This window comes from Melospiza melodia, chromosome 4 (assembly GCF_035770615.1).
Source record: "Melospiza melodia melodia isolate bMelMel2 chromosome 4, bMelMel2.pri, whole genome shotgun sequence".
Classification (NCBI taxonomy): domain Eukaryota; kingdom Metazoa; phylum Chordata; class Aves; order Passeriformes; family Passerellidae; genus Melospiza; species Melospiza melodia.
In genome coordinates this window covers 91,192,182-91,216,471 of record NC_086197.1, presented here as the reverse complement: position 1 = coordinate 91,216,471, position 24,290 = coordinate 91,192,182, and the positions used below count along the sequence as shown (strand labels likewise).

General features: G+C 39.2%; 1 protein-coding gene across 2 annotated transcripts in view; it reads right to left on the bottom strand.

The window, feature by feature from the left end:
• The window catches only part of RELN (reelin), a 283,671-nt gene that overhangs the window by 98,846 nt on the left and 160,535 nt on the right, over nucleotides 1-24,290 (bottom strand). For both annotated transcript variants that reach the window (XM_063155547.1, XM_063155546.1), the window contains exons 11-19: nucleotides 20,672-20,817; nucleotides 16,557-16,708; nucleotides 14,228-14,340; nucleotides 12,431-12,639; nucleotides 9,436-9,564; nucleotides 8,247-8,356; nucleotides 5,350-5,416; nucleotides 3,752-3,985; nucleotides 2,998-3,159 (exon numbers count right to left, since the gene is read on the bottom strand). In XM_063155547.1, coding sequence (XP_063011617.1) covers nucleotides 2,998-3,159; nucleotides 3,752-3,985; nucleotides 5,350-5,416; nucleotides 8,247-8,356; nucleotides 9,436-9,564; nucleotides 12,431-12,639; nucleotides 14,228-14,340; nucleotides 16,557-16,708; nucleotides 20,672-20,817 — 1,322 coding nt within the window. The remainder of the gene's footprint in view (nucleotides 1-2,997; nucleotides 3,160-3,751; nucleotides 3,986-5,349; nucleotides 5,417-8,246; nucleotides 8,357-9,435; nucleotides 9,565-12,430; nucleotides 12,640-14,227; nucleotides 14,341-16,556; nucleotides 16,709-20,671; nucleotides 20,818-24,290) is intronic.

Here is a 24,290-nt window from a genome sequence, read left to right as displayed (position 1 = left end):
CACTTTATATATGGTGGATACATTTTCTTTACGCTCAAATAAATATGTTTGACTGACTTCAGACCCTGGCTTCTTTTCTACTAAGGATTCCCTCATAAGAAGCAACTTTATAACCTTTTGGGTTAATTTTTTAAAGGCACAAATGACAAGAAATTGCAACTGATGCTAAAAGGAACCATATTTTTTTCTGCCATGATTCAGGGGTGTTATCCCGAGGAAAGCTGGTACCCTGGTAAGGAGAGCACTGTATCCAGTGGGCTCTCTGAAGCACCTGGCACTTGTGTGAGCTAATGCTCTGCCATAATCCAGGGCATATTTCTCTGCTGATGGCTGCCTCTGGTGCCTGTATCTTCCCTTTCACTCTTAACTCTCATAAGCTTGCCCACGTGGATGCTAATTCTCACAGACAGTAATGTACAGAAAATCCTAAATCATGACATGCTCCACTGATACACATATCAGATGCTGAAATATTTAACACATGTTAAAATAAATTCCCCATCCCAGGGGATTAAGCTAACACAATTTAAAAATGGAGGTGTAAACCACCATGTATGGCACATATGTTAGTATGCAGAACCTGACTACACCTCCAGTTGTAACAACTTCTCCTGTCTGGCTTTGATTTGTTGGAGATAGATGGAGAGGGAGGGGGATTCCTGCTAATGACTTTTCTGCTGCAGAGAAGAAAAGTGTTCCTACTTACATTACCAGCCACCATTAAATTTGTTAAAAACCAGCTGGGAGACCTTTGCTCTGATCTCATTCTTTCAAGCTATGTGCATACCTAATATTGAAAAGCCACCGCTGTTCTGCCCAGAAGAAAAATGCAGCTGTCAAATGTTAGCAGATTAAATGCACCTTTTCAGGAGAACATTAAATGTGTAATTATTTTTTGTATGAGTGAAGATTAATTAAATTCGTGGAAACAGACTGATTGCCAAACTTTGCAGCAGTCCATCTATATTACTGAAAATGCTGATATTTTCAGACAACATAATATGAAAAGGTGAAGCTGTGTTCATAATTATTGCCACCATTAGCTTCAGGTTCGTATCTATGTCATTTTTTTATCTACCCAGAGTGGACTGAATAATCTATCTATCTATCTATCTATCTATCTATCTATCTATCTATCTATCTATCTATCTATCTATCTATCTATCTATCTATCTATCTATCTATCTATCTATCCATCCATCCATCCATCCATCCATCCATCCATCCATCCACCCACCCACCCACCCACCCACCCACCCACCCACCTCCCATGGCAAAATCTCTCTAGCTTATGTATAATGTTCTTTGCTCTGTACCTTGTCAGAACAACAGAAATTGTGTTTCATACCTAACCTTAAAAAGAAAAATAAATCTCTGGCATCTGTGTAATTTATTACATTTATATCTTAAACTTGATTAAAATCAGTCACCAGAATATGTATTTTCCTTTTTGTTATAAAAATTTCATAGCGCTATATATTAAAAACCTTTAGGGAAATATAATTCCTACAGATGTAGTTTTGAATCTAAGAATAAGAAGCAGGGTCATATAAAATATATGTGTGACTATAACAAAGGTAAGCAAACTAAACTTTGAAGAAGACTTTTAAGTCTTCCAGTCTGTAGCATCTTTCCTTTGGAAACATTTAGAACTTCAGAAATTAAAGTCTACAATGTATTTCTACCAAATACAGTCCTCCTCTCACATTTTTAAGTATTTCTTATAGCTCCCAGGAAATAATTTACATGTTACAAGGGATTTTTTTTCAATTAGAACATCCTTAATCACACTTTGAATATTGCAATTTTGTACTGAGTTATTAACAAAATGAGGAAATCTAATTTTTTTTTTGTTTTGTTTTTGAAAAAGCACTTATCTGAGCTCAATAAATATAAATAATGAAAGTTATGTGTAGCTAAAGTGACTTGCAGGCTATTTCCAGTCCCACCCCTGGGGCTGACTAAGATGTTTTCCTTGAACTCAGTAGAGAAGAAGACACAGGGCAATACCCAGGTCAAAGCTACCCATGGGCAGGAAATGGACGTGCTGGAATGAGTCCAGTGATGCCAATGCCAGTTCTGCCTCTTCTGGGCCCCTTTGCAGAGCATCTCCTTTAACTGGAGATTAGACTGGCTTTTATTGGCTCTGCTGCAGCACCCCATGAAGGTGGCTGCTGCCAGGTTTGAGAGGGTTTGCACAGATCCAGACCAGACTGTTCCACGACTTTGGTACTTCATGGAGACTCCTGATTTTGTATTGCTCTACTAAATTTGGTGGATGGTGTCACACAGGTATCAGAAAGGAACACTTTTTCTAAATATAAGAGATATATTCCTCTCTAATCTGACACCAAACATAGGCATTGCTAGATGAAATGAGCTCTTCATTCAACTTCTTTTTTATTTGTGCAAGTCCCAGGCACAGTCAGCAGCAGGTTCTCCCAGGGCACCAAGCCCAGCCCAGGGCAGAGGCACAGCCATGCAATTGCCAGGAGAGTGGGAGCAGGTGAGTTTTCCTGCTGACCTCAGAGATCCTCACAATCCTGCAGAGATCCTCACAATCAGATTCTGTCTTAGCTGTCCTGTGCTGCCTGCAAACTCCTAATCCCAGAGGCTGGTGTAGTGAGGGTATCTATGGCTTCAAAGCTACAAATAATTTATGTTAATTTTTCTTTACAAGTGGCTGCTTCCAGGGGAAGAGTCATGCCCCTATTTCCCACAAGTACACTCCTCTCCCTCCTCCTGTACTGCCTCAGCTTGTTCTGTTGCATCACCTGAGACTTGAAAGCCATTAAACCAATGCATTCATTTTTATAGAATGACAAAATGAGAAGTGCCTGGAAGAGCTGCAACATTTTAAAGGAAGGCGGTAACTTCAGTGGGCAATAAAACCTCTTCATTCCCTCTTGCACCACGTACTCAGTCTCCACATTGCAGTGACCACCAGAGCCAGCATAACTGCATGCAAATAACTCTTGGTGATACGTGTGCACGTACCTTGGCTCGTGGTAGTTGAGGTAAGAGTAGTGCTCCAGCAGTTTCCAGGTGATGCCGTTGTCGTAGGAGTAGTGCAGCAGCACTCCTTCCCCGGGCTGGTCGGGCGCTTTGCAGGTGCTCAGCACTGACTTGCTGCCCAGGCGCAGTGTGAACTGCAGGAACCTGCACCAGAACCACACAAATGTTTGCTGGGTATCCTTTCCACAGTGGGTTTTTGGGTTTTTTTTGTTTTTTTTTTTTTTTTTTTTGGTTTTGTTTTTCCCCTAACCAGGTTGTTTTCAGATCTTCTCAATCTAGGCAAATTTTCATAAATATCAGTTATGGGGTTTTGTACTTGTGATTTGTTTTTATTGTCAAGCAATGCATTGTGGCGCATATAGTTAAAAAAATGCCAATCATTACTGCATTTAATTATTTATTAGGCACTGAAGGGGAGGGAGAGATAGTGAATGGATCTAATCAGCTGCCACAAGCTGTCAAATAAACACAACCTTATAAATAATTAATTAGCACTTGGCTTTGACACTCAGGTTTGATATTAACATTTCATATTTTCCATCCGAGCTGTACAATAACTTCCCTCCAGTCTGTTTTGGGCTCTGTTGTTTACAAAGCAGGAGGGAAAAAAGGCGAGGCTACGAAATCGCCATCAAAACATGGACCTAGGAGTTTTTTAAAACAAAAACTGGTTCAATAACAGACGAGCTGGAGAGGGAGGAGCTCCCCCATTTCTTTGCCCCTCCTTGCCTCTCACCTGGACTGGGAGCTGTCCAGGAAGGAGGTGATGAGCTGGCGCCTGCCGTCCTTGTTGAAGACCAGGGCCTTGCCGCTGGCCAGCACCCCGCAGCCGAAGCTGACCTCGGCCCCGCGGATGGAGTAGAAGCTGTGGTAGGAGGAGAGGCGGGAGCTGGAGAAGCTCTCGGAGATGAACATGGGGAAGGTCTGCGACGCCGTCTCGCACGCCGGCCCCGAGAAACCGGGGTCGCACCTGCGGGGAGGAAGGGGAGAGCACGACTGGTGACCCACCTTGGTGTGGCTGCTTGTCAGCAAACAGCGTGGCTGCAGCTGTTCATGGAGTGAGCAAACCCACCGGCTCCCTCTCAAGTCTGAGGCCCAAGAACCTCTTTGAACTTTACTTAGGTAAAGCACACAGCACATTACTTCTGTTAGCTAGTATTTACTTTTCAAATTTAAAAAATACGTATTTATGAACACCCCATGAATCTGCACATAACACAGTACAGAAATACTTTTAATTAATATTTTTAATAAAAATAAAATTATTAAAATAAATTTTTTATTATTTTTTGAACAAAACCCCTGCTGACATAATTACAGTTGTTCATATGTAAAATGAAAAATTTGCTTTTATCTGTAGCACACTAGATGTGGTTACTAGAAATTAAGTTATTGTCACTGTCATCTTTTCTGAAAAATCCTCTTTGCCCAGGATTTCTCTCCTGGGAAGCTGAGAAGCCTGAGAGAAAAAGGAAAACAATATTATCTCATTTGCTTCTTCTGTGTTTTGCTGCATTGGAATGTGGTTGGAGATTGTTTATCCAACATGTGGATTGTTTTTTCTTAACAACCAATCATGGTCAGGCTGTGTCAGGACTCTGGAAGGAGTCACGAGTTTTCATTAGTATCTTGCTAAGCCTTCTGTAAGTATCCTTTAGTATAGCATTCTATAATATAATTTAATATCATATCATATCATATCATATCATATCATATCATATCAATTAGCCTTCTAAGAACATGGAGTCAGATTCATCTTTCCTCCCCACGATGGGGGACCCTGAAAATACCACAAGTTACAAAAGAGAATGCTCTGTGGAGCATACTCTTGTTACTCAATACCTAAAAGAATGTGCTTGCTGCTTTTGAGTAAGTACCTTTTTATTTTTTAGAGTGGAACCCTTTTAACAAGCCAGACTATCAGAAAAAAAGTGAAGCGCTGATCTTCTGTCCTTGAGGTAGGTTAGGTTATGGGATGTTAGAACTATTAAAATTGTAATTCTTTCCCAACATTTAACACAAAAGTGATAAAGTCACAAATCACCTCTATAACCAGTATATATGACTTTTCAGTGTGCTTTGTAGCACATTTTAAGATGAACTGGAAGTTAGACACTATACCTGAAGAAAATAATAAAAAAAATATTAAACATGCTGCTGTTCAGAAAGATTGATCTTTAGCTTTCCAGTGAGCTTTATGAATTCTGAGGATTATGCTAGTTTTATATTTAGTCATCTAAAAGAGCAAGGACTGAAGTGAAAATCACTTCAACTTTCACACTACCAAGTGAACTCTGTGACAGAAATTGAACATGAGTGCTGAATATAACTTACTTGCAGCCATTTCTGGTACACTGTCCTCGCCCTGAGCAGAATTTCAGGCAGGATGGACCAATATAAACTGCAGAGAGAGAAATCAATTAAATGGGAGGTTATGCTATGCGCTAAAGAGAGTATGATGAATAGAAGGAAGTGTACAGACCTGATCATACAATTATTGTATTTATTTTAATCCCACTACCTGGAAAAGGTCTATGAAAGGATATAAATAATTTGGCTGTGTCAAGGATAGTCAGGGATAATTTATTATTTAATGTGTCATGTCCATCTGTGGCTAAAGACAGTACTGTGGCCACTAGTACTGTCTTAATTACTGTCTGTGAATGAGATCAGATAATTTGGTAGGCATTGACCTTTTTCAAATTTTTTCATTGACATTCCTTTCATCTTAGTTTGGAGATATAATCCAATCTAATTATTGGTACGTTCCAGTAGCAGTCTTGTAGATTTAAAAAAATATGTCACCGCTTCTCTCATTGAAATCTACATATTTTACTTGATTTGATTTAGGGGAATAAGAACCTGCCCTGATCTGTCTTAAGTAACTACTTATTTTCATACTCTTTCACTGATTCTTTTAAATGGAACAAAATTTCACATCCTAAAGTGCTCAAAAATACACCAGATTTGTTTTACTCTTTTGCTTCATCTTCCTCCAATGACTCCTCATTGACAGTGTTGATATTTGTGAAAATTATGGAGGATGGACAGATGAGAAAATCTCAGTATAATCTCTTGCACTATAAGAAAGGAAAGTTATAACTTGTGGGCAATATTATTTTAATACAAAATGCTAAAAGGCCTTAACCATGAATAATGGCATCTTTTCTGTTGAAGAATTGGAGTTACCCACTTGTATTAAAACATTTAGAAGAAACAGCCACTAATTTGAAAATAATCTATAAGAAGCAGTACTTCTTCCTTTTCCTAGTTTTATAATGTTGCCCATCACTGCAGGATGTCAGCTCTGCCTAGCACACACACTCTAAATCCCTCTTAGCTACCCCCTATAACTAAGTCCTCATCAGATTTCATGTGATTTCTAGGTTTTCTCACTTCTCAGGGTGCAAAAATTTATGTTCTGTCTGTTTGATTTTTGTGTCTTTTGAGGTCTTTTTGAGGGGGTGGTAAAAGTAGAAGGGTTAAAGATGTAATGGTGTCATTCAAAATAAAAAAAACTTTACAGAAATTGGCATTTTTCCAGAGTTTCTGAAAGATGGCCAGCTTCCAGATTTCATTTAAAACTTGATTCACATAGGAAACAGTCGTGAAGCTAAAAGTCAGAGTGATGAATCTTTGAAAATCTTCCTCTCTTCAAGAATTTCGGTGGATTGCTAATAGTTATGAGTTTTTTCCTACAATACAGTGTAAAACTTTAGTATTTAATAAAGGAAGCATTCAAAACCTCAGAAATTTGTCTTTAAGACTCAATTCCTATGTCATGGTTCTGCACCTCAAATTCACAGCAAGCACTTTCTAGGCAGATGGTTGGTAAACCTTTTCTTGAGATTGTGCACACAGGAGCATGCAGCGTCCTTTCATGGAGCTGTATTTTGTTTTATAAGCAAAGGTTGTGCAGATAAATGAATTGTCAAATGATTTTCAAAATCTTGTTTTTTTCTGTTGTAAGGAATTTGTATCCTTGGATTGATTTCATCTTGCTGTGGTTTCTGTGAACCTCTCATGAGTGTCTCCAACACTTAGAGTCAGCATTTTTTAAGATAGCAACTCATCTTTTCAGATACACATAGAAATCTTTTCATTTTAAATACCCATCTTTCCCCTTAATTTTACTTTTTGATGTATATAACATCCCTAAAGAGAAGCATTAATACTATACCCAGAATGTCAAGATGATGCTACTTCCAGCTATGATTAAGATAACAATGTTCATTACTTGTAGTGACAAAATTTCCTCAATGATATTACCTTAGCAGTTTCAAGATTTTCTTGTCAATACTAGGCCTCAATATATTTTAAGAATTCTGCAAAATGTAAATATTTACCATTCCTAGGCACCATATCAAGCCTTACTGGGAATCACTGCAAAATTTCACAAGCTATTGTACATCAGTATAAATCTCTAAATTGTGTATTTCATGCATCTAACCAAACAAATTCTGAATGTAGCTCATTTACTTCCAAATCACTTAAGGCTAACAAGCAAACTAAAAAATTTTCACTTACTCTTTGTTAACCCTTTCAATCATACTTATTTCTGCATTTCATGCATTTAATCCTGTGTTCCTAAATACTTTTTACTGCCCTTTAAAGTATTCCTTGATAATTCTGGTCCTGGTTTTCCTCTGTAATAAGTAATTTAAATATTTATCAACATAAACTTCTCCCGGTTCTTCAAATACATTTAAAAAAAAAGGTATAAGTGAAAAATAATTTTCAAAGGGAAGAACAGTTCCCTGAAACAGATGGCACTTTCCCCTGAAGATATGGTAAACAATGTAAGGTTATTTTAGTATTTTGTTAGCAGCATTGCTTGAAGATGGTCTTCTATGTCCAGAAGCAAAATAAGTCCCAGATGCTGCTCTTGTTGCTTTGGCTGCTACAGTCCATGTCCTCAACAGCCAGTGTGAAACCTATTTATGTAATTAGGACTAAGCAGACATAAGAAATGCTATATTAAACCCTGTCACTAATATTTTTTCCTGGAAAGCATTCAATTAAACAGAAAAAAATTATTAGATTGTTATCTTTTCTAATGGCAAACTCTCTCTCTAGCTTCACAATGCACCCGTTACCTAATGCAACTAAGCAGAACAGGAATTTACAAACTGTAAATTCATTGACTTGTGATGGTGGAAAATATGTTTACTTGGAGCAGCATACAAAATTTACTTTTCTGCTGTGTCACGAACATGGGTAAGAATACTGACTGTTATCGATTGCCCACATGTTTCCAAGGATTGGTCCTGTTTGTCTCCACCGAATCCTGGTGTCACTGGTGAGTGCAGCGTTGGGAAGGGGAATGGTTATTCTGTTCCACCTGAAATACATATAACACAGACATTTTACACTGACAGTTATTATGCAACAGTATATTTTGCAGATTCGTTTATGTATTCTGGAAGCTTTGGGAGAAGCTTAATTTTAAAATCTGCTCAAATGAAGCATAAATTTACAGCAGCTTTGGAAAATACAAATTAAAAATAAGAAGTCCATATATTATACAGTACATGAATACTAGTTATTGTCTTGTAAAACCCAGCCATTTTCCCCCTGTAGGAATACACACAGCTTCTGGCAAAGACCATAAGCTCCTTTGCTGCAGCAGCTTCCCCATCCCCATGAATATCTCCTAAGAGTGAACTCTGTTTGGTGAAAGCCCTCAGAGGGTGAGGAGTGGTGCAGAGAGTTTGGCATGCTGCAGTCTGGGCCATCATTCTCTATCATCCACAGAGGCTGCCCTTCTGCACACACCAGGAGTAATGGTTCCTATGAAAATTGTATGGGACTAGGGGCTGTGTGCCATCAGTTCATAGCAATGCTTCAACTTTCTTTTTGTAAGCGTTGTGGAAGTTGGGACACCAAGGGATTTTGTGCTATGCAGAAAAATGCCACCGCTCATTTTTCAGTGAAAACAGTAGAGACGAGACTCAATGCTGAGAAGGGTTGATACTGAAAGTGACACTAATAACCACCTCCATCTGCAGAAGTACAGAGGATGTGCTTCACTGGAACCCAGTGCTGGGATTTCACATGAGTAAATGTGTCTGAGGATGTAAATAAAGCTTTGAGTAATGTTTTTTCTGACCAAGAAGAAAACTTTTGTGGCTTTGACAAGGTAAAAGTTTCCTTCTTCTTATCAATATGCTGTCCAAAAGTCGGTTTGTTTGTCATTTCTCTTTAGCATCAAAAATGATTATTATACCACAGAAGCAGCCCCATGCATTTCAGCTTTCATGACTGGGTAGCCAGGGAGCTCAGAACACTCCTTCCTTGCTGTCCCCAGGTAGTCAAAAAGGAATGATGACCCAGAGCTGTGTGCTTTGCTGCTTTCTCCTTCCCCCCTGCAGTTCCCATCTGTAGCGCTGTGCGTTTTGCATTTTCAGAGAGCTCTCTCACCCGCTGTAGTTTTCGGAGGCGTAGATGGTGCTGTGGGGCAGGTGGGGCCCTGCACAAATCTCAGGCAAACACTCCATGTGCAGCAGCGACCACGAGCGCCCGTGGTTGGTTGAGAACTCCAAGCTGACGCTGGTAACGCACGGAAGGAAAGAAAGGAGAAAGACACCATGAGGGTACCTGGCATAGTTCTCAATGTAGAAGTACCAACATGGAGAAATCACCAAATCTCCTATTTCTCATAACTGATGAGGAAACAAGAAAGAATTTTAAGCAGAATTTGAATACAAAAATTCCTGCAAATGCACACACGAGACAAAGTTTCATGAGTCAAACACGTCATATTTGTCACAGACATGTTTTATGAAAAATCCTTTCCTTAGGATTTTTTCTCCTGCGAAGCTGAGAGGCCTCAGGAACAAAATGTAAACAATGGTTATCTACTGCTGTGGAATGCAACAGGTGCATCTGTGATTGGTCCATGTTGATTATTTCTAATTAATGGCCAATCACAATCCAGCTGTCTCGGACTCCCGGTCAGACATAGGATTTATTATCATTCCATTTTGATTTCTTTCCTTGCAAGCTTTCTGATGAAATTCTTTCTTCTATTCTTTTAGTCTAGTTTTAGTATAGTTTTAATAGAATATATATAATAAAATAATAAATTAGCTTTCTGAAACATGGAGTCAGATCCTCCTCTCATCCTGGGAACCCTGTGAACAGCAGCACAAATGTTTAAAACCCCAAAGGTTTTTTAGACTGAGGATTGCCTGAACACAGAGTTCTTGTTGGGCCACCATCTAGCCAGTGTTTGTATGCTGCTGCTGTTAAAAGAACTGCATTACTTTTGTATTTAATATTTCACATTGAAATAGCTTCAGATATGAGGAGAAACCTCGGGTTAATCAGAGCTAAACAGCATCGTGTGACACCTATAACTGCCAGCTGCTAACTATGACATCTGCAAAACGTGGCAAAAGACCACTAGCTGCTCATGCATGGGCTGTCTCTTTCCTGAGTTAAAAAAACCCCAAATTTCTTACAACCTATAAGGAAATCCTTGGATGCCCTACACTCTAAAGACCTTGAAAAACTAATAGAGAAATTGCTTGACTTACTACAGATGTAGTATTTTACTGAATTATTCTTGTAATTTCCTCCATATGATTAGCTCATAATATTCTGTTTTATTTTAAGTAATGGAACATTATAGAAGTCATAATTTATCTCCTCAATATTGAATTATTGGATTCTGAATTTTTATTTTCATGATAATTGGCTGACAATATTACTTTATTTAAATGTACCATCACTGTGATATCGTGTCTATTAAAACAGTTTATGGAGGTTTTGACTAATTTATTTCAGGTTTAGGTGCAGAGATACCTTAGAGGGTCATATTTACTGCTTATATCCAGCACGAGTCTCTCACATTTGCAGTAATGAAAGCATTATTAATAATGCTGCAGACTGGGAGATGTGAAATGCTGCAGTATTTGGGAAATACAAATAGGAAAAATGGTGACCTAATGCTTCTTTGGTTATGGAGAAGCTCACTTCTAGTTCAGAAATAGAAGGAAGAATATTGATCTTTCAAAATATATACCAATCTCCATCAGAAAACAGATTGAGGCAGAGACTTTATATAACATGTTTACTGGCCAGGAGTGTTTATAGGCAAAGTTCTCACTTTTCATGTAGGAAAATGCTGCTGCCTTCTCTTCCTATCAAATATAAGTGCAGTGTCTTGATTTTTGCTTCCCCTTGAATTCTGCTACCCTGCATGGCAACAAGAACTGTCAGTGTTAATGCAGCTCTTTCCAGCTGGAAGTAGATGCCTTGGGACACAGATAAAAGCTCTCATAGTCTCTTACTTTAAACTCTCAACTCTACAAAATATAAAGTAACTTAATCCTCATAAAATATCAATATAAATATTCTCATATGCATATAACAGAGCAGGAACAGCGGGCAGTTTGGTTTTGTGTTCTCCATTTGAAGAAGGATATTAAGAACTTTGAGAGCAGAGTAAAGGATGGGCAAGATGGCTTTGAGCAGCAAGCTGGGATGGACTGAGGATCTGGCTTGCTCAGCCTGGTGGGGAGGGGCGAGCTGTAGCATCCTATGGTGGTGCAGAGGGCACTCACAAGGAAACCAGAGTCAAACTCTCCTCAGTAGTGTCAGGCACACTACAAAGGACAATAATATAAAGACATGGTTTCATAGTTTTGTAGTGTGCATTAGGAAACATTTTTTTCACTTGAGCAGCTGAGGTAGCACAGTGTCCATCTGGTGATTTTTCAAGTCATGGATGGGCAGAGCCATGTCTGACCTGCCCAGTGACCATCCATCCTGCAGCAGCAGGTTTCACCAGATAAGCTGTATAGGTCCCTTCTAACCAACATTTCTATGATTCTATAAAACATGGAGCCTAAAATGACTCCCTTCTCTCCCTTTCCCCATGGAAAAATCCACATTGAATGTCCAAAAGAAGTAAAGCAGAAAAAGTGTTCTGTGATCAGCCTCCAGACAGTGAGCTCCTCACTGATGGTCATTTAGATGAGGGTCATTTATCACCAATCTTACTAGAATTAGATATGCTTGTGGCATCAGTAATCTCAGAGAGGCCAGCAGGGCAGGTTTCTGCTGCTGCCTTTAATGTTTTCCTCCTTACATAGTATTAAGAAGTAAATCTCATACCCATTAGAAACTGAAGCAAAAGTCAATCTGAAATCATGAGCGTATTTCAGAATAATGGGCTAAGAAAAGCAAGTTTTGACCTGGAAAGCTATTAAATGACTCTTTATTGCACATGAGACACATAAATCTGGGCCTGTAAAGATCAGGAGAAACGTTAGCTTTTGAGCAGCTTATATTTGTCTTTATCAATGGGATCCCTTCTTCTGAAAAAAGATTTACAAATCCTTGTATAGATTCAATACACCAAAATATACTAGAATGCTGATGCCCAAAAGAATGATCTCTCCAGTTTTACCTGTTACCAGGTTGGTAAGTTCCACATCCCAAATTGATGGAGAACTGGATCATGTGAGTCACTGAGGAAGGGAGCACTGGGAGGACGTGGAAGTAATCCACAGCCCAGACATTCCTGTTGTGGCCTTGGTGACTCTTTTGCTTCAGGCAAAATTTGGTTGCAGGAGTCTGCAGGTCCGGACTAATGACAACAGAAACCAAAGATGGCACCTTCAAAAGAAATTTAAAAAGGCTTAAATAAGTTTAAAAGGTCACAATGTACCATTTAAAATAAAAAAACAACTCTAACTGTGCTGAACCAAAAGTGCTGTTCTCTCTCCTTGATTCATTTTGTCAATTTTTTAGCCACTTTTTCCCACACACAATCCCAAATAAAGCCTTTTACTATTATGTGGATAGGTATTTATTAGCACCCTGGGTACCAGTGATGCTTATCACCTCAGAGGGATGGCATGGTTTGGTTGTAAAGGCACAGAAGAAAAGACTGCACCTTCTGTGTTCTGAGAGGGGCAAGTTTATGGTGTCATTTTCAGCTGGGAGGGGAAGGTGATGTTTGTCCTGGAGCCTTTCAGCTCACAGAAGCTGAGGCAGGGTGGTGGATGTCTGCTCTGAATACGTGAGAATGGTGGAGCAGCAGGAGTTCACAGGCATAACTGGGGAGGATGTTATGCTGCTGAAATAAAAGAAAGCACTGCCTCACAAAGCTTAGCCTTTGTCCTAAAGCAATGTAATTAGAACTTTATTATGTCAAAAGAGGATGTCAGCTTTAAAACTGCTTGTTTTAAAAAACCTCCACAATGAATTCCATGTAATTTCAGATCCTATCTCTCCCCAAGTTCCCTAATTAATATTTTATTATTTTACAATTACAGTTTCCTTAGTTTTACAAAAGTTCTGCCCTGTCTTTCACACAGAAGCAGGCGAGGAGGGAAGCCATGCACAATGAAACAATGCAAGTGACTCAACCAAACTCAGGCCAAACACTATTGTAAACATTTGGTTTCTAAGTGCTAAAGTTACAGACAAAATTCACACAGATCTGTGCTTGAAATCAGCAGCATCTTTACCATCAAACTTCCCTCAGACTATGTAAGCACACTGCATTTCAATACCTAGCTCATCTGTGTGCACTTGTATGAAACACCACATTTTGCCTGTTTTACAGCAGCAGAATAAGGAGACCTCAGGGCCAGAAAATTCAGGGTAGACATGGTCCAAGTGCTCCTTTGCCCTAGACAGGAAGGATCCTGAAGGCAAGTTCAAGGTCTTTACTGTCCTGCTGGGGGTGGTGGATGTGGCTGGGAGGCAGCTGCACTTTGGGCAGAGGAGATGCTGCCTGTGCACCCTGCCAGCAGCTGCCTCCCATGGCTGAGTCTGTGCCCTCTCACTGCAGACCCTCTCCCAGCCCCTGATCCCACCAGGAATGACCCTCTCAGGACCCTGCTCCTCAGCATCACACTGTGCCTAGAACGAGCTTGAGTGGAAACAGGAGTAATCATTTGTGAGGAGATGTTATCATTGAAGTTTTCAGCTAATAACCGACAACTTTTGCCCATTGCTTTCCTGCCCATTTCCCCATCCCCAGCCAACCCTGAAAATCCTGCCTGGGGCTGGAGTGACCACCAGGAACCGCAGAGCTGTGCTGCAAAGGTGCCTGACTGCTCCCAGGTCTGCACATGATTTATGTGTTTGGGAAGGCCACGTATGAGTGTGGCCTTCATCACAATCTTCCTGTGATGGCTTGAAAAGGGAATGATCTGTCCATTCCCAACCACCTGCTTTGTTTAAGACAATTTACCTTGTAAGCAGCATAGGTCAGGGTATCAAGAGGTATGTGCTCCCTCCTGCCTTCAATCTTGGCATACAGTATGACATCATTTTCATGGGATTCTCCAGAATCACAAATTCCCCCTGCACAGCACATATTTGAGTGAGAAAAAAATTAATTGAAGCCCTTGTTATTGGAAAGTAGAATCATATATGCAGCCTTAATTATGAAAATAATTACAGTCAGATGCTATTTAACTTGGGATCTGAAACAAAAGAACACCATCCCTAAGGACACAGTGTATAGGAACTGTTTGATCAGATGCACCGTGGCAGAGATCAAGGGGGCTGACGATTACGAAAACCTCAAGTACCTCTTTTAATCAGCTTATCAAAACAATTTAAATAGAAAATGCTGTGCCTCAAGCAATACTTCTATCTGTGTGCTTTAAATCCTATTTACACAGAAATGCTCTGCTGTTGAGTTCTCATCAGTAAACTGCTATTTACTGCTCACTCTTCATGCAGTCACACATGTAGGTAGGTACACAACAGCATCTTAAATACTTCTCAGCTGATAGTTTGGCAGCTGAGAACTTCTTCTAAGTAGGAAATGAGAAAGACTGCTGTGTACCTTATTTGTTGTTCTGCTCCTACTACTGTCTACACCATATCCTAAAAGGGATGGCTGGCTGGCTGGAATCTATTGTACCACACAAAACATGTGTGGTGCGCTTGCCCAACTGGAACAGGGCAGCATTTGAAATATCTTCCTATCAGTAGAACCCAAAATATTCACTAAGCTTCTGTGAAAGAGCAGATGTATTGGAAAATATGAGCATTACGTTCTGCATTATAGTTACAAGATGAATATCATCACACATTGGTATTGTGGAAAAGAAGATTTTAAAACAATGTTTCTGTATTTGAAACAGGAATTATTAATTAATTATTTCCCTGTATAGTATGGTTACTCCAGGTATAAAAAAAAAATAAAAATCCCAAAATAGAAATAAAAACAGAATGAGGAAGCTTCTTTGAAAAGACTGCAGAGCAGAAAGATTGCACATATTAGAACACTTTCTCTGCTTTTTTGGTTTTGTTTTTTTGCTACAGCCAGCCAGTTCTCGTAATAAACTGGGAGAAGCAGTTCAGAGAACTGGATAACATGTGCATCTCTAATGTGTTTTACACTGTAATAAAGAACATCCATTTGTCTTTTCAAATATTCTCCTTGCCTGAATGCTCAAACAATTATTTATTTAATTTAAAAATACACAGAGAATACATTTTTCAAACAATATCCCGCTGTCCTCTGTGTCTGCATCTGCTGACAACTTCTCCGCTAAGTTCAGAAGGTTGACAAAATTTGTTTCCTGTTTCTGTTGCAGGTGTTGTAATGCTTGGAAGAAATGAGAAAAAGCATCCTCATTTTCCTGTGCTTTATCCATAATTCATGTAACACAGAGGAGATGTGCAACAATTTAGGAAAACAACATGAGGTCTTCCCCTCATTAAATAAAGTGTGTTTTTTTCTTGTTGATACAGAAGGTTGCTTGTGAAGGTCACAGGTTTATTCTCTGCTTCCTCCTTTATTATTCTATTATTCTCTTTTAAGCAAAAATCCTCACTTTCTCTAAACATGGTGTTGAGAGAATAACCTCATGCCACTTCCTTTATGTGCGAAATAAAAGCTCTGGAAAAATACTGTGAGCATTAGCTACCATGTTCATGGGGATTCTGCTCTGTTGCAACATCAAACTTGTGCAGTGACAGCACCAACAGGGAGAAGTGACAGGACAGGCTGGCTCTTGGCTGCTTCCTGAGCCCTGGGAAATGGCTGATGTTGAATTTTGCCCCAGCAAGGAAGGTCCACAGATGATGCTAACACCACAGCAGTGCTTTTCATGAGGGGTGCCACATGTAGAACACATCTCCTCCCAGACCACAGCACTCACTGCGTGAATCTCACCCTGGGCCAACATTTTAACAGATTTAGGACTTTAAGAATGGAGTAAGAGCTTTTGAGGTGAAACTATTCCATGGGTTCACCAGGGAAGGCTGCCCCACTGTATGCTACTCCCATCTCATTCTTTTGTGCAACTCTCTGGACTCTGATGGATTAGCACCAGGGTCTGCATGGACATGACCACAGGAGGATATGAAAGGAACCTGTAAAACCTCTAAAGATGACAAAGATATGACCATTTCTTAGTGTTAATTAAGGGGCACTGATTGAAATTAGTGTACACAAGACAAGAAGATGCTTCTCCACATGAGAATTGTTCAGCTGTGCAGCACCGCGTAATGCAAATCTCACAGGCTTCACATCTTGTACTACACCAGGAATTCATACTCACCCATACTGAAATAAAACCTCAAGTTCCCATAACCTGTGGTGTCCATGTATGGAGTACATATTTTTCTTTCTCCGTCTCTGAGAAATACCATAGCTGAGCCAGATTCCAGGGTTCCACACTCAGTACCAATGACAGCTCCAAAGATGTCCCACCTGCAGAGGCCAACAGTAGGTGGAGAAGGTGCAGCAGCACACCACTGATAAACTCATACAAAACATGCCATAGGATTCACTGGTGTTTATGAAATTAGCTGTTTCTACTCTTATAGAGGACAAAAAACCACAGTGTTTCAAATGTCATCCCTATACCATTACTTTCATATTCAACATTAGCTTTTAAACTCAGTTGACTCAACTAATGCAAAGTTAATATCAATATTTAAAAGAATTTGACAGAAATGCATGAATTAATAAAAAAATGAGGCTTTTAGTGAATGCTGCTACCAACTATGTAGTGTTGTATTGTTCTACCATCTTCACTAATTTTTTTTTCTGGTGCTAAAATGTTTAAAAAATAAATGCATTCTGATTAATTTTGCATAACAAAAGATTTATAGATCAATGAAACTTGAAAAGGCACATGTCCACCATATCTGCTATACAAATATTAAATATGTAGGTAATAGCTGAAAATGCTCTCTTTTCATCTTTTTGAGCATTTAGGGTAACAGTTTTTAACTAACACATGAACAGAGTATGAAAAAAGACTGCTGTGTTTCTAATATGTGATGATATGATCTTTCTCAGTTTTTCTGTACAGCATTTTATCTTATTTTTATTCAGTGATAATTAAAAGGGCTGTTACAGAATTTTCCAATTAAGTATTTTACATTGAAAATACATTTTCATCATGAAAGTGATGGTTACTTCAAAACTGAATCAAAATGTTTTGAAATACTAGAAAGTGTTGAAATCTTGTGCATTATTTTGGTCTGATATATTATTATTATTCATGTTGAAGTCTTAATTCATAATTAGGTATTTAAGAATTATAAGGCTGATAAAACAATGAAATTATTTAGAATCACTAAATCCTGATAATCCAAACATTTAACTATCCAGCATGATTCAGGAGGAATGAGAAAACATGGAAGTTCAGAAACCTTTGTGGGAGGCAAAGTCTTTTTCTGTCTCCTTCCACCAGAGACAATCTCTAGCAGGTATGTGCCATATCACAATTTCAAAAACTGTCATTAAAGAACTAAACAGTCTATTTATTAGTTTAACCATTCCAATGATTTCAAAATGCATTTCTGGGATCCTCTTAAAAGCTGTCAGTTTCCCCATGGACCTAAGCTGTGACAGACTGGTGACATGCCTGTTTGGAAATCCTGCTTTAAACCTGTCAGTCATTTACACAGGAATTAGTGAGCTTAACATCACTGAAAAGCTTTATGATATAAATAGAAATATTTTAATAGAAGCACAGTTTAATCTAACCCTAATTCTATTGTGCAGATTTTTTAAAGCTAATGTGCAATATAACGTGCAATATAAAAACACAATTTTGAAAATAGGTCTCCCGGGCTGAAGGCAGTACAGAATTAAACAGTTGTGCCTACTTCAACTTACACAAAAAAAATCTCACAATGCTCCATTGATCTTTTGTATGCTCTATTTAGCTCAATTAAAACACTCTGTAGTGACCCACAAAACAGCTTGGGGTCATGAATGATGCAGATCATGGATGTTTCTAGGGATGTTTCCTTTTAGGCAGCATCAGAAATGAAAATTAGAGAATTCTGCATTTTTTTTTTTAAGCGCTTGAACAGGAGTACATCAACACTCTGCCAGTAAAGAAAATGGAGAAGGATCCTGGGTGATGGCATGATTTAACATTTGTATTTGAACTAATTTATCCTTCACATGACTCTTGGAATTCTTCTTTATAAAACGTGTGATTTATGGACCAAAACGAGACCAACTGAACATGGAGGTCCAAAGCAAGAGTGGGCCTGCTAGGCAGCCTGATGTGGGGATCTGCTCACTTTTAGGATCAGGCTCTAATTCACACAAGTAAAGAGAAGCAGAATGACAGTGGAAATATGTGTGGTACTTAGAACAGCAAGCCCTCCCCACACAGCCTCCCACTTTAGGTGGTAGATGCAAAAAATACCAACCAGCTGCTTATTAAAAACAGTGATGATTCCCTCTGCCCTCATCTCCAAGAGCATTTGGTGCAGAGGAAAGTGGTGGTGACCCCTATACCTGAGCTTCCTTTTGCTCTGCTCTCCCTTATGAGGGATGCTTTTGCCTTCCCCTTGAGAGCTGGCAGGCTCCAGCTGATGTGACAAAGCAGTGCCTGAGTACCTCCTGCAAGCTCTCTCTCAGGTATGCAGTGTTCTGTATTTCATATATAGTTTAAATAGCATTTAATAGCATATTTATCTAAGAAGTGATTAAGGAAACTCACTCAAATGTATTTGCATTTAGGTACAGCACCCAAAACAAATTCCAGAGAAATGTTGAAAAGAGGAACAGTAGTGGTGGCAATTTTATATGATTAGGATGTAGTCATCACCCAAGTTCGGTGTTTATTTATGGCAGCATGCAATTTAAATCTCCATTCTTACAGAACAATAGAAAGAAGGAAGTTTCTGATATAGAGTAAAATTTCCAAAGAAAAAAATAGGAAAAAGGTTATGAGGCCTTGGGCTGACAGAGTGGGGGCAGATCAGGACCTGGCTGCTGGGACACAGAACGACAGAATCGAAGGAGGGCTGCACCCTCCCTTGCCACCTGCAGCTGGAACCAGGCACCCTGTGACAGGAAAAGTGACATTTGCCCAATCCAGAAGGAACTGTACCATTGCTGACCTGGCTTGCAAGTCTCCCAACTTATCTTGACTAAGCACCCAGTTGTGTAGAGAAGCTCTACCAACAGGGCAGATATCCACAGACAGCACTCCCATCCTGGTTTTTTCAGGATGGAAAAAAGATGGAGAGCACATCTCAAAGGTGTCCCACATGGTCACATAGAACACAATACACATGAACTCATTTTCTTCCCTTTGTCTGAAGCAGCACCTGCTGCCATTGGCTGATTACTTGAACTGGGAGAGTCCACAGTGAATATTTTTTCTGTAAACCCCAAATATATGTATGTGTCCACAGGACATATTAGCATGTATTTTTTAAAAGGTGCTCTTCACTTTCAGCACAGCATAGGCAGCATTTGAATCAGTTGCTAATGATCTGAAGTACTTTGTAGGTTAAAATCAACATTCAGTGGAGACCCATAAATTAGCAGTGTATGTTTCTCACTGCCCTGGGATTACAGCCACTAATGTTTTTTATTTTTTTTTTAATAGAAAAGAATCAAGACCCTACTGAGGCTATTTTCTTTTTGTCAGAATTTATACAATGAGGTATATAAAATGAAGCTTCTTTATACCAGGACATATTTTTTAAAGCTCACTCATGTTTTGATAAAAGCAGTAATATTGCTGTCCTAGACATTTTTGTTTATTTTCTGCATCCTTGCAGCAATTCCTGCTGGATATGGCTTTATAGGGACCCTTTGAATCACAAAGTATATATTCAAAATAGAAATAGTAAATTATCAGCCAAACCCTGAGCTCTTTCCCAGCAGGTAGGGCTGTGCTTTTGGTGATGCCAGATGAGAACAGACTGCTGCTTCAGCTTTCCTGCCTCCACCTTCTCCTCCTCTTCCTCCTCCAGCACCAAGAGGCATTTGTACAAGCAGGAGCTCTCTCTCAGTAAAGTGAGGCTCACAGCAGTGATCCAGAGGAGATGAATTTCTCAAGGAATTTGATATCACATGGACATGAGCTTGTTAACAACACTCTGGTGTGAATTAACAAAACAGATCACCATCATGTGTTTCATTAGAATGGTTACATTACTCACAAATGCCATTTTTTTCATTAAAAACAGCGATGACAGGATGGTCCAGAAAGAAACTGTTCCTCCTGGACTTCCTGGTCTTGTTTCTTCCTAAAACCTGCAGCCATGTGCTATTTACAGTATTGCTATTTATCCTCATCACTGACTACACAGCAAAGGTAAGAAGCAATTCCCTGTTTATCCCATTTCCTCATGCCTGGAGTGCTGCTGCTGGGCTGTGCAGGGCCCTGCTCCGGCTGGGGACACTCACCCTTTGGGCTGGCTCTCAAACTCCTCTGCCCACGGCTCCTGGGCATCCTCCATGGAGAGGTCCACGTCGCGGGTGGTGGCGAAGTTGAACTCGCTGCCCTCGGTGCCGTGGAAGTAGATGGAATTCCCGTCGGACTGGCAGCTGTGCTGTGGGCACAAGGAGCACAGGGGAGCTGAGGTTAGGCTGGGTTTGTGCAGTGTTCACACATTGTCAGAGCTCAGCGTGAGCTGTACTTATCTAAGGGCTCGCTGATGCCTGAAACTAAATAAAAACCAGATGGTTATCTTGGATCTTGTCCTGCCCCAACAATTATTGCGTCCTAAGCTTGTACCTGCTTCCCTACAAACCCACTACAGACCATGGTAAAACTGTGTTTGCATTGAGAAGCCATGTACCACATCTCTGGGTGTTTATTTTTATTTTAAAGCATCTTCCTTACATCTGGCCCACACACAACTCTGTCTGCAAATAACTTCAGTAGTATTTCAAATATTGCTACAGAGATTTTGTAGGCCTAAGAGTTTTGTGCTGTGAAACATGTCAGATCTCTGGGTTTGAATTTTTGCCAAAAGAGGTATTTGTGTGTAAAATTGCTATGCATCGCCATACAGTAGACTTTGGGCCCCAAGTGTATGGCTGAAAAGGCTGTATCTGCTGTATTTAGCAAATGCTATTGCATAACAAATAGCTCTGGAGGCCACAAGCTCTCGTGATAGAGCAATCCCAGGGGTCCTGAGGCTGCTCCCAAACCCAGTGTCTGCTTTTCCTACTGCATTTCTGCACACACTGCCTCAGCAACATCAAATGGTGCATTGTGTCTCCTCCAACATACCACGGCCACCAGAACTCTCCAGGAGTGCTGGCCTGGAAGGAGCTGCCTCTGAGGTGCACAAGGGGGTCACAGCATAAATTTTATTTTTTCTTCCGTCCTACTTTTTTTATTTTCTTGTGTGCCAGATAAAAAAGCAGTCTGCCAAATCTGTGAGGCAGAAACAGGTACTAGAATTTTCTAAAGAAGATCTACCTTGCCTTAATGCAAACAGAGCACTTTGCAGTTTTTTGAATTCTTCATATTACAAAAAGTACTGACAAAACAAATTCTCTCAAAGACGTCTTATATTCCTGTGTATGTGCGTGAGATCTTGCTCCTTAAGACAGGAAACTGAATTAAGGAACTATTAATTAGAATAATTCTGCATTCCTACAACATCTCAGTATTTAAAAAAGAGATACAATAATGCCAAATTGCATTGACCTTTTCAGTATTGTCTGTGCAGTGCCCTCTTTTCTCTGAACCCCTTCATAATGCGCCAAGGGAAAATATGACAATCACATCTTCTGCACTTAAAAAGGTCATGGGAGCATCACATAAGGGAATAATTAGATTTTTAACAAAGAGAAAGGTGGGGCAAGAAATGAAAACTGCTCACTACATCTTAGTCTATGGGTTTTTATGAGCAAAGTACAAAATAACACATTTTGTCATATTCTATAACACTTTATCAATAAAGTCACATAATTGAAATTCTTTTATTGATGATTTTCAAGTATAGTTCTCAATACCTCCGCAATTAATTTATATAAAGGAACATAATTTTTATATTTCTGGAGGTGTCTACACATTGTTAGAAAAGAACTGTGAGTACTTGAAGTCTGATTTTTGTATGGAGAGTTCCTATTCTGTACTTGAATGACAACAGCTCTATGTTTATTAACACAGAATAAATATCACATAAAAATATAACACATTGTAAAAACCTAAAGACTGTTTCAACTGCTAAAATAAACTAATTGCTGTTAAAGTGTTTTTTTCCCAAAGAAAGGTCAAAGCAATAGAAAGATCCTGAAGTGTTGATAACTTATCACAGAAATTAAATAGATTTTGTCACAAGTCTCCTTTCTCCTTGGTCTGTTAATGCAGCATACACACAGTATACCATATATGCCACTGAAAAGGCAGAATAATTTACACATCAAATATATTATAACTAGCAGAAATTAATGAGACAGTTTTATGTCTTCTCTTTGAAAAACAGCAGTTGTACTATGCAGTTATTTATAATGGACTGAGAAATTGCTTTTGTTTACTGATTTTAACCTTCACACTCATCAGTATCGCTAACACCAGAATTTTAAGAATAATTTCTTTGTTGTGCCTCTTGATTTACAGAACTTTCCTCATTTGCTGAAGACAAATCAAGTATCCTTTATCTGTCAATCAATCTGCCACAAAACTCTCATTATCTACATGCAGTCAAATAAATACACTAAAAATTAATATTCAGGCTAAAACTTTATTCAAATTTATACATAAACCTTCATCTCAGGAAAAAAACAGCTAAATAGATCCTATTGAGGTAGATATTAGAATTACATACAATCATTGGAAAATCCTCTATAAGAGCAACTTATATCTCAGGTGCTAAGTTATATGTAAGTATGCATTTGATAGTGGGTATGTAATTAGTAATCTCTTGCCTGATGAAAACCATCTATTAAAATAAACACAAATCAGATACAACCTCATTATCTTTTAATATTTGTACATCCTTCTGCTGTCTAGCAGAATATTTATTGAATGGAGTTTTCATTTAGGCTGTCAAGATAAATAAATGGGCAGTTTGGCAAGGGGGGGCATAAATAATTATTCATACAGTGGTGTATGATGAACACTTTATGAAAGCTCAAAATCATAATTTATTTAATTAGTTCTATAAAGCTATATTTCTGCATTTATACAGAAATGCTCCATAGTATCTATGAATATGTATTTTATGCATATTTTATGTGTTAACGAACCACACAACGTATGGCTCAAATCACAATCTGCTCCTGTCAGCCTTGGCTCCTGTGAAACAGCTACACAGAAGAGAAGTTCAGTCTGGGGTTTAACTCCCCTGTTATTCTAAATACCTGTGAAACATGTAATAGGAGCTCATGACCTCAAAAAAGAGTGAGAAAGAGAAATGTGCTCTAAACCCAGGTATGGATTTTACAGAAGTTCTGAGGGAGTGCCACCATTTTCTTGCGCAGTTTTGCCCCAGTGCCAGCATCCAGGACCTGGGGCACACCTGCCCTTGGGGGAAGCAGATGTGGATGAGCTCCATGAGCTGAGCTGGCCAAGCAAGGGCCAGGGCTCCTCCACTCATGGTCTGATTCTCTCCCACCTGCCTGCATAACTATCACCTTTAGGTTTTTTCTTTTATCTTCCCAAGCAGTCACTATCTGTCACTGCTTTTACTGCTCTTTTTTTTTACCTGATGGGCTGCTGAGGGAAGAAAAATGTCAAAGAGCCCTCAGCTAAATTTTCCAGGAGCAAAGGAAGCTCTGCAGGAGATGGTCCTCACCAGCATTGCCCCAGCTACCTTGTCAGTCTTGTTCAGCATCCAGCAGGCCGCTGAATATGTTGGATTATTTTGTGGGTTTGCAGAGGGCTTGAACAGATTAAAGACAGAATTGAAACCATCAGACTCCTTTTCTCTTGGATTCAACCCAAGATTTGAATTCAAATCTTTAGAAAGAAAAAACCTTAAGTACAATTCACATATTGTGTTATCTCTTTCCCAAATTAAAGGTTTTACACTTGTGGTGGAAGGCTACATACTTCCAGTATTAAGGA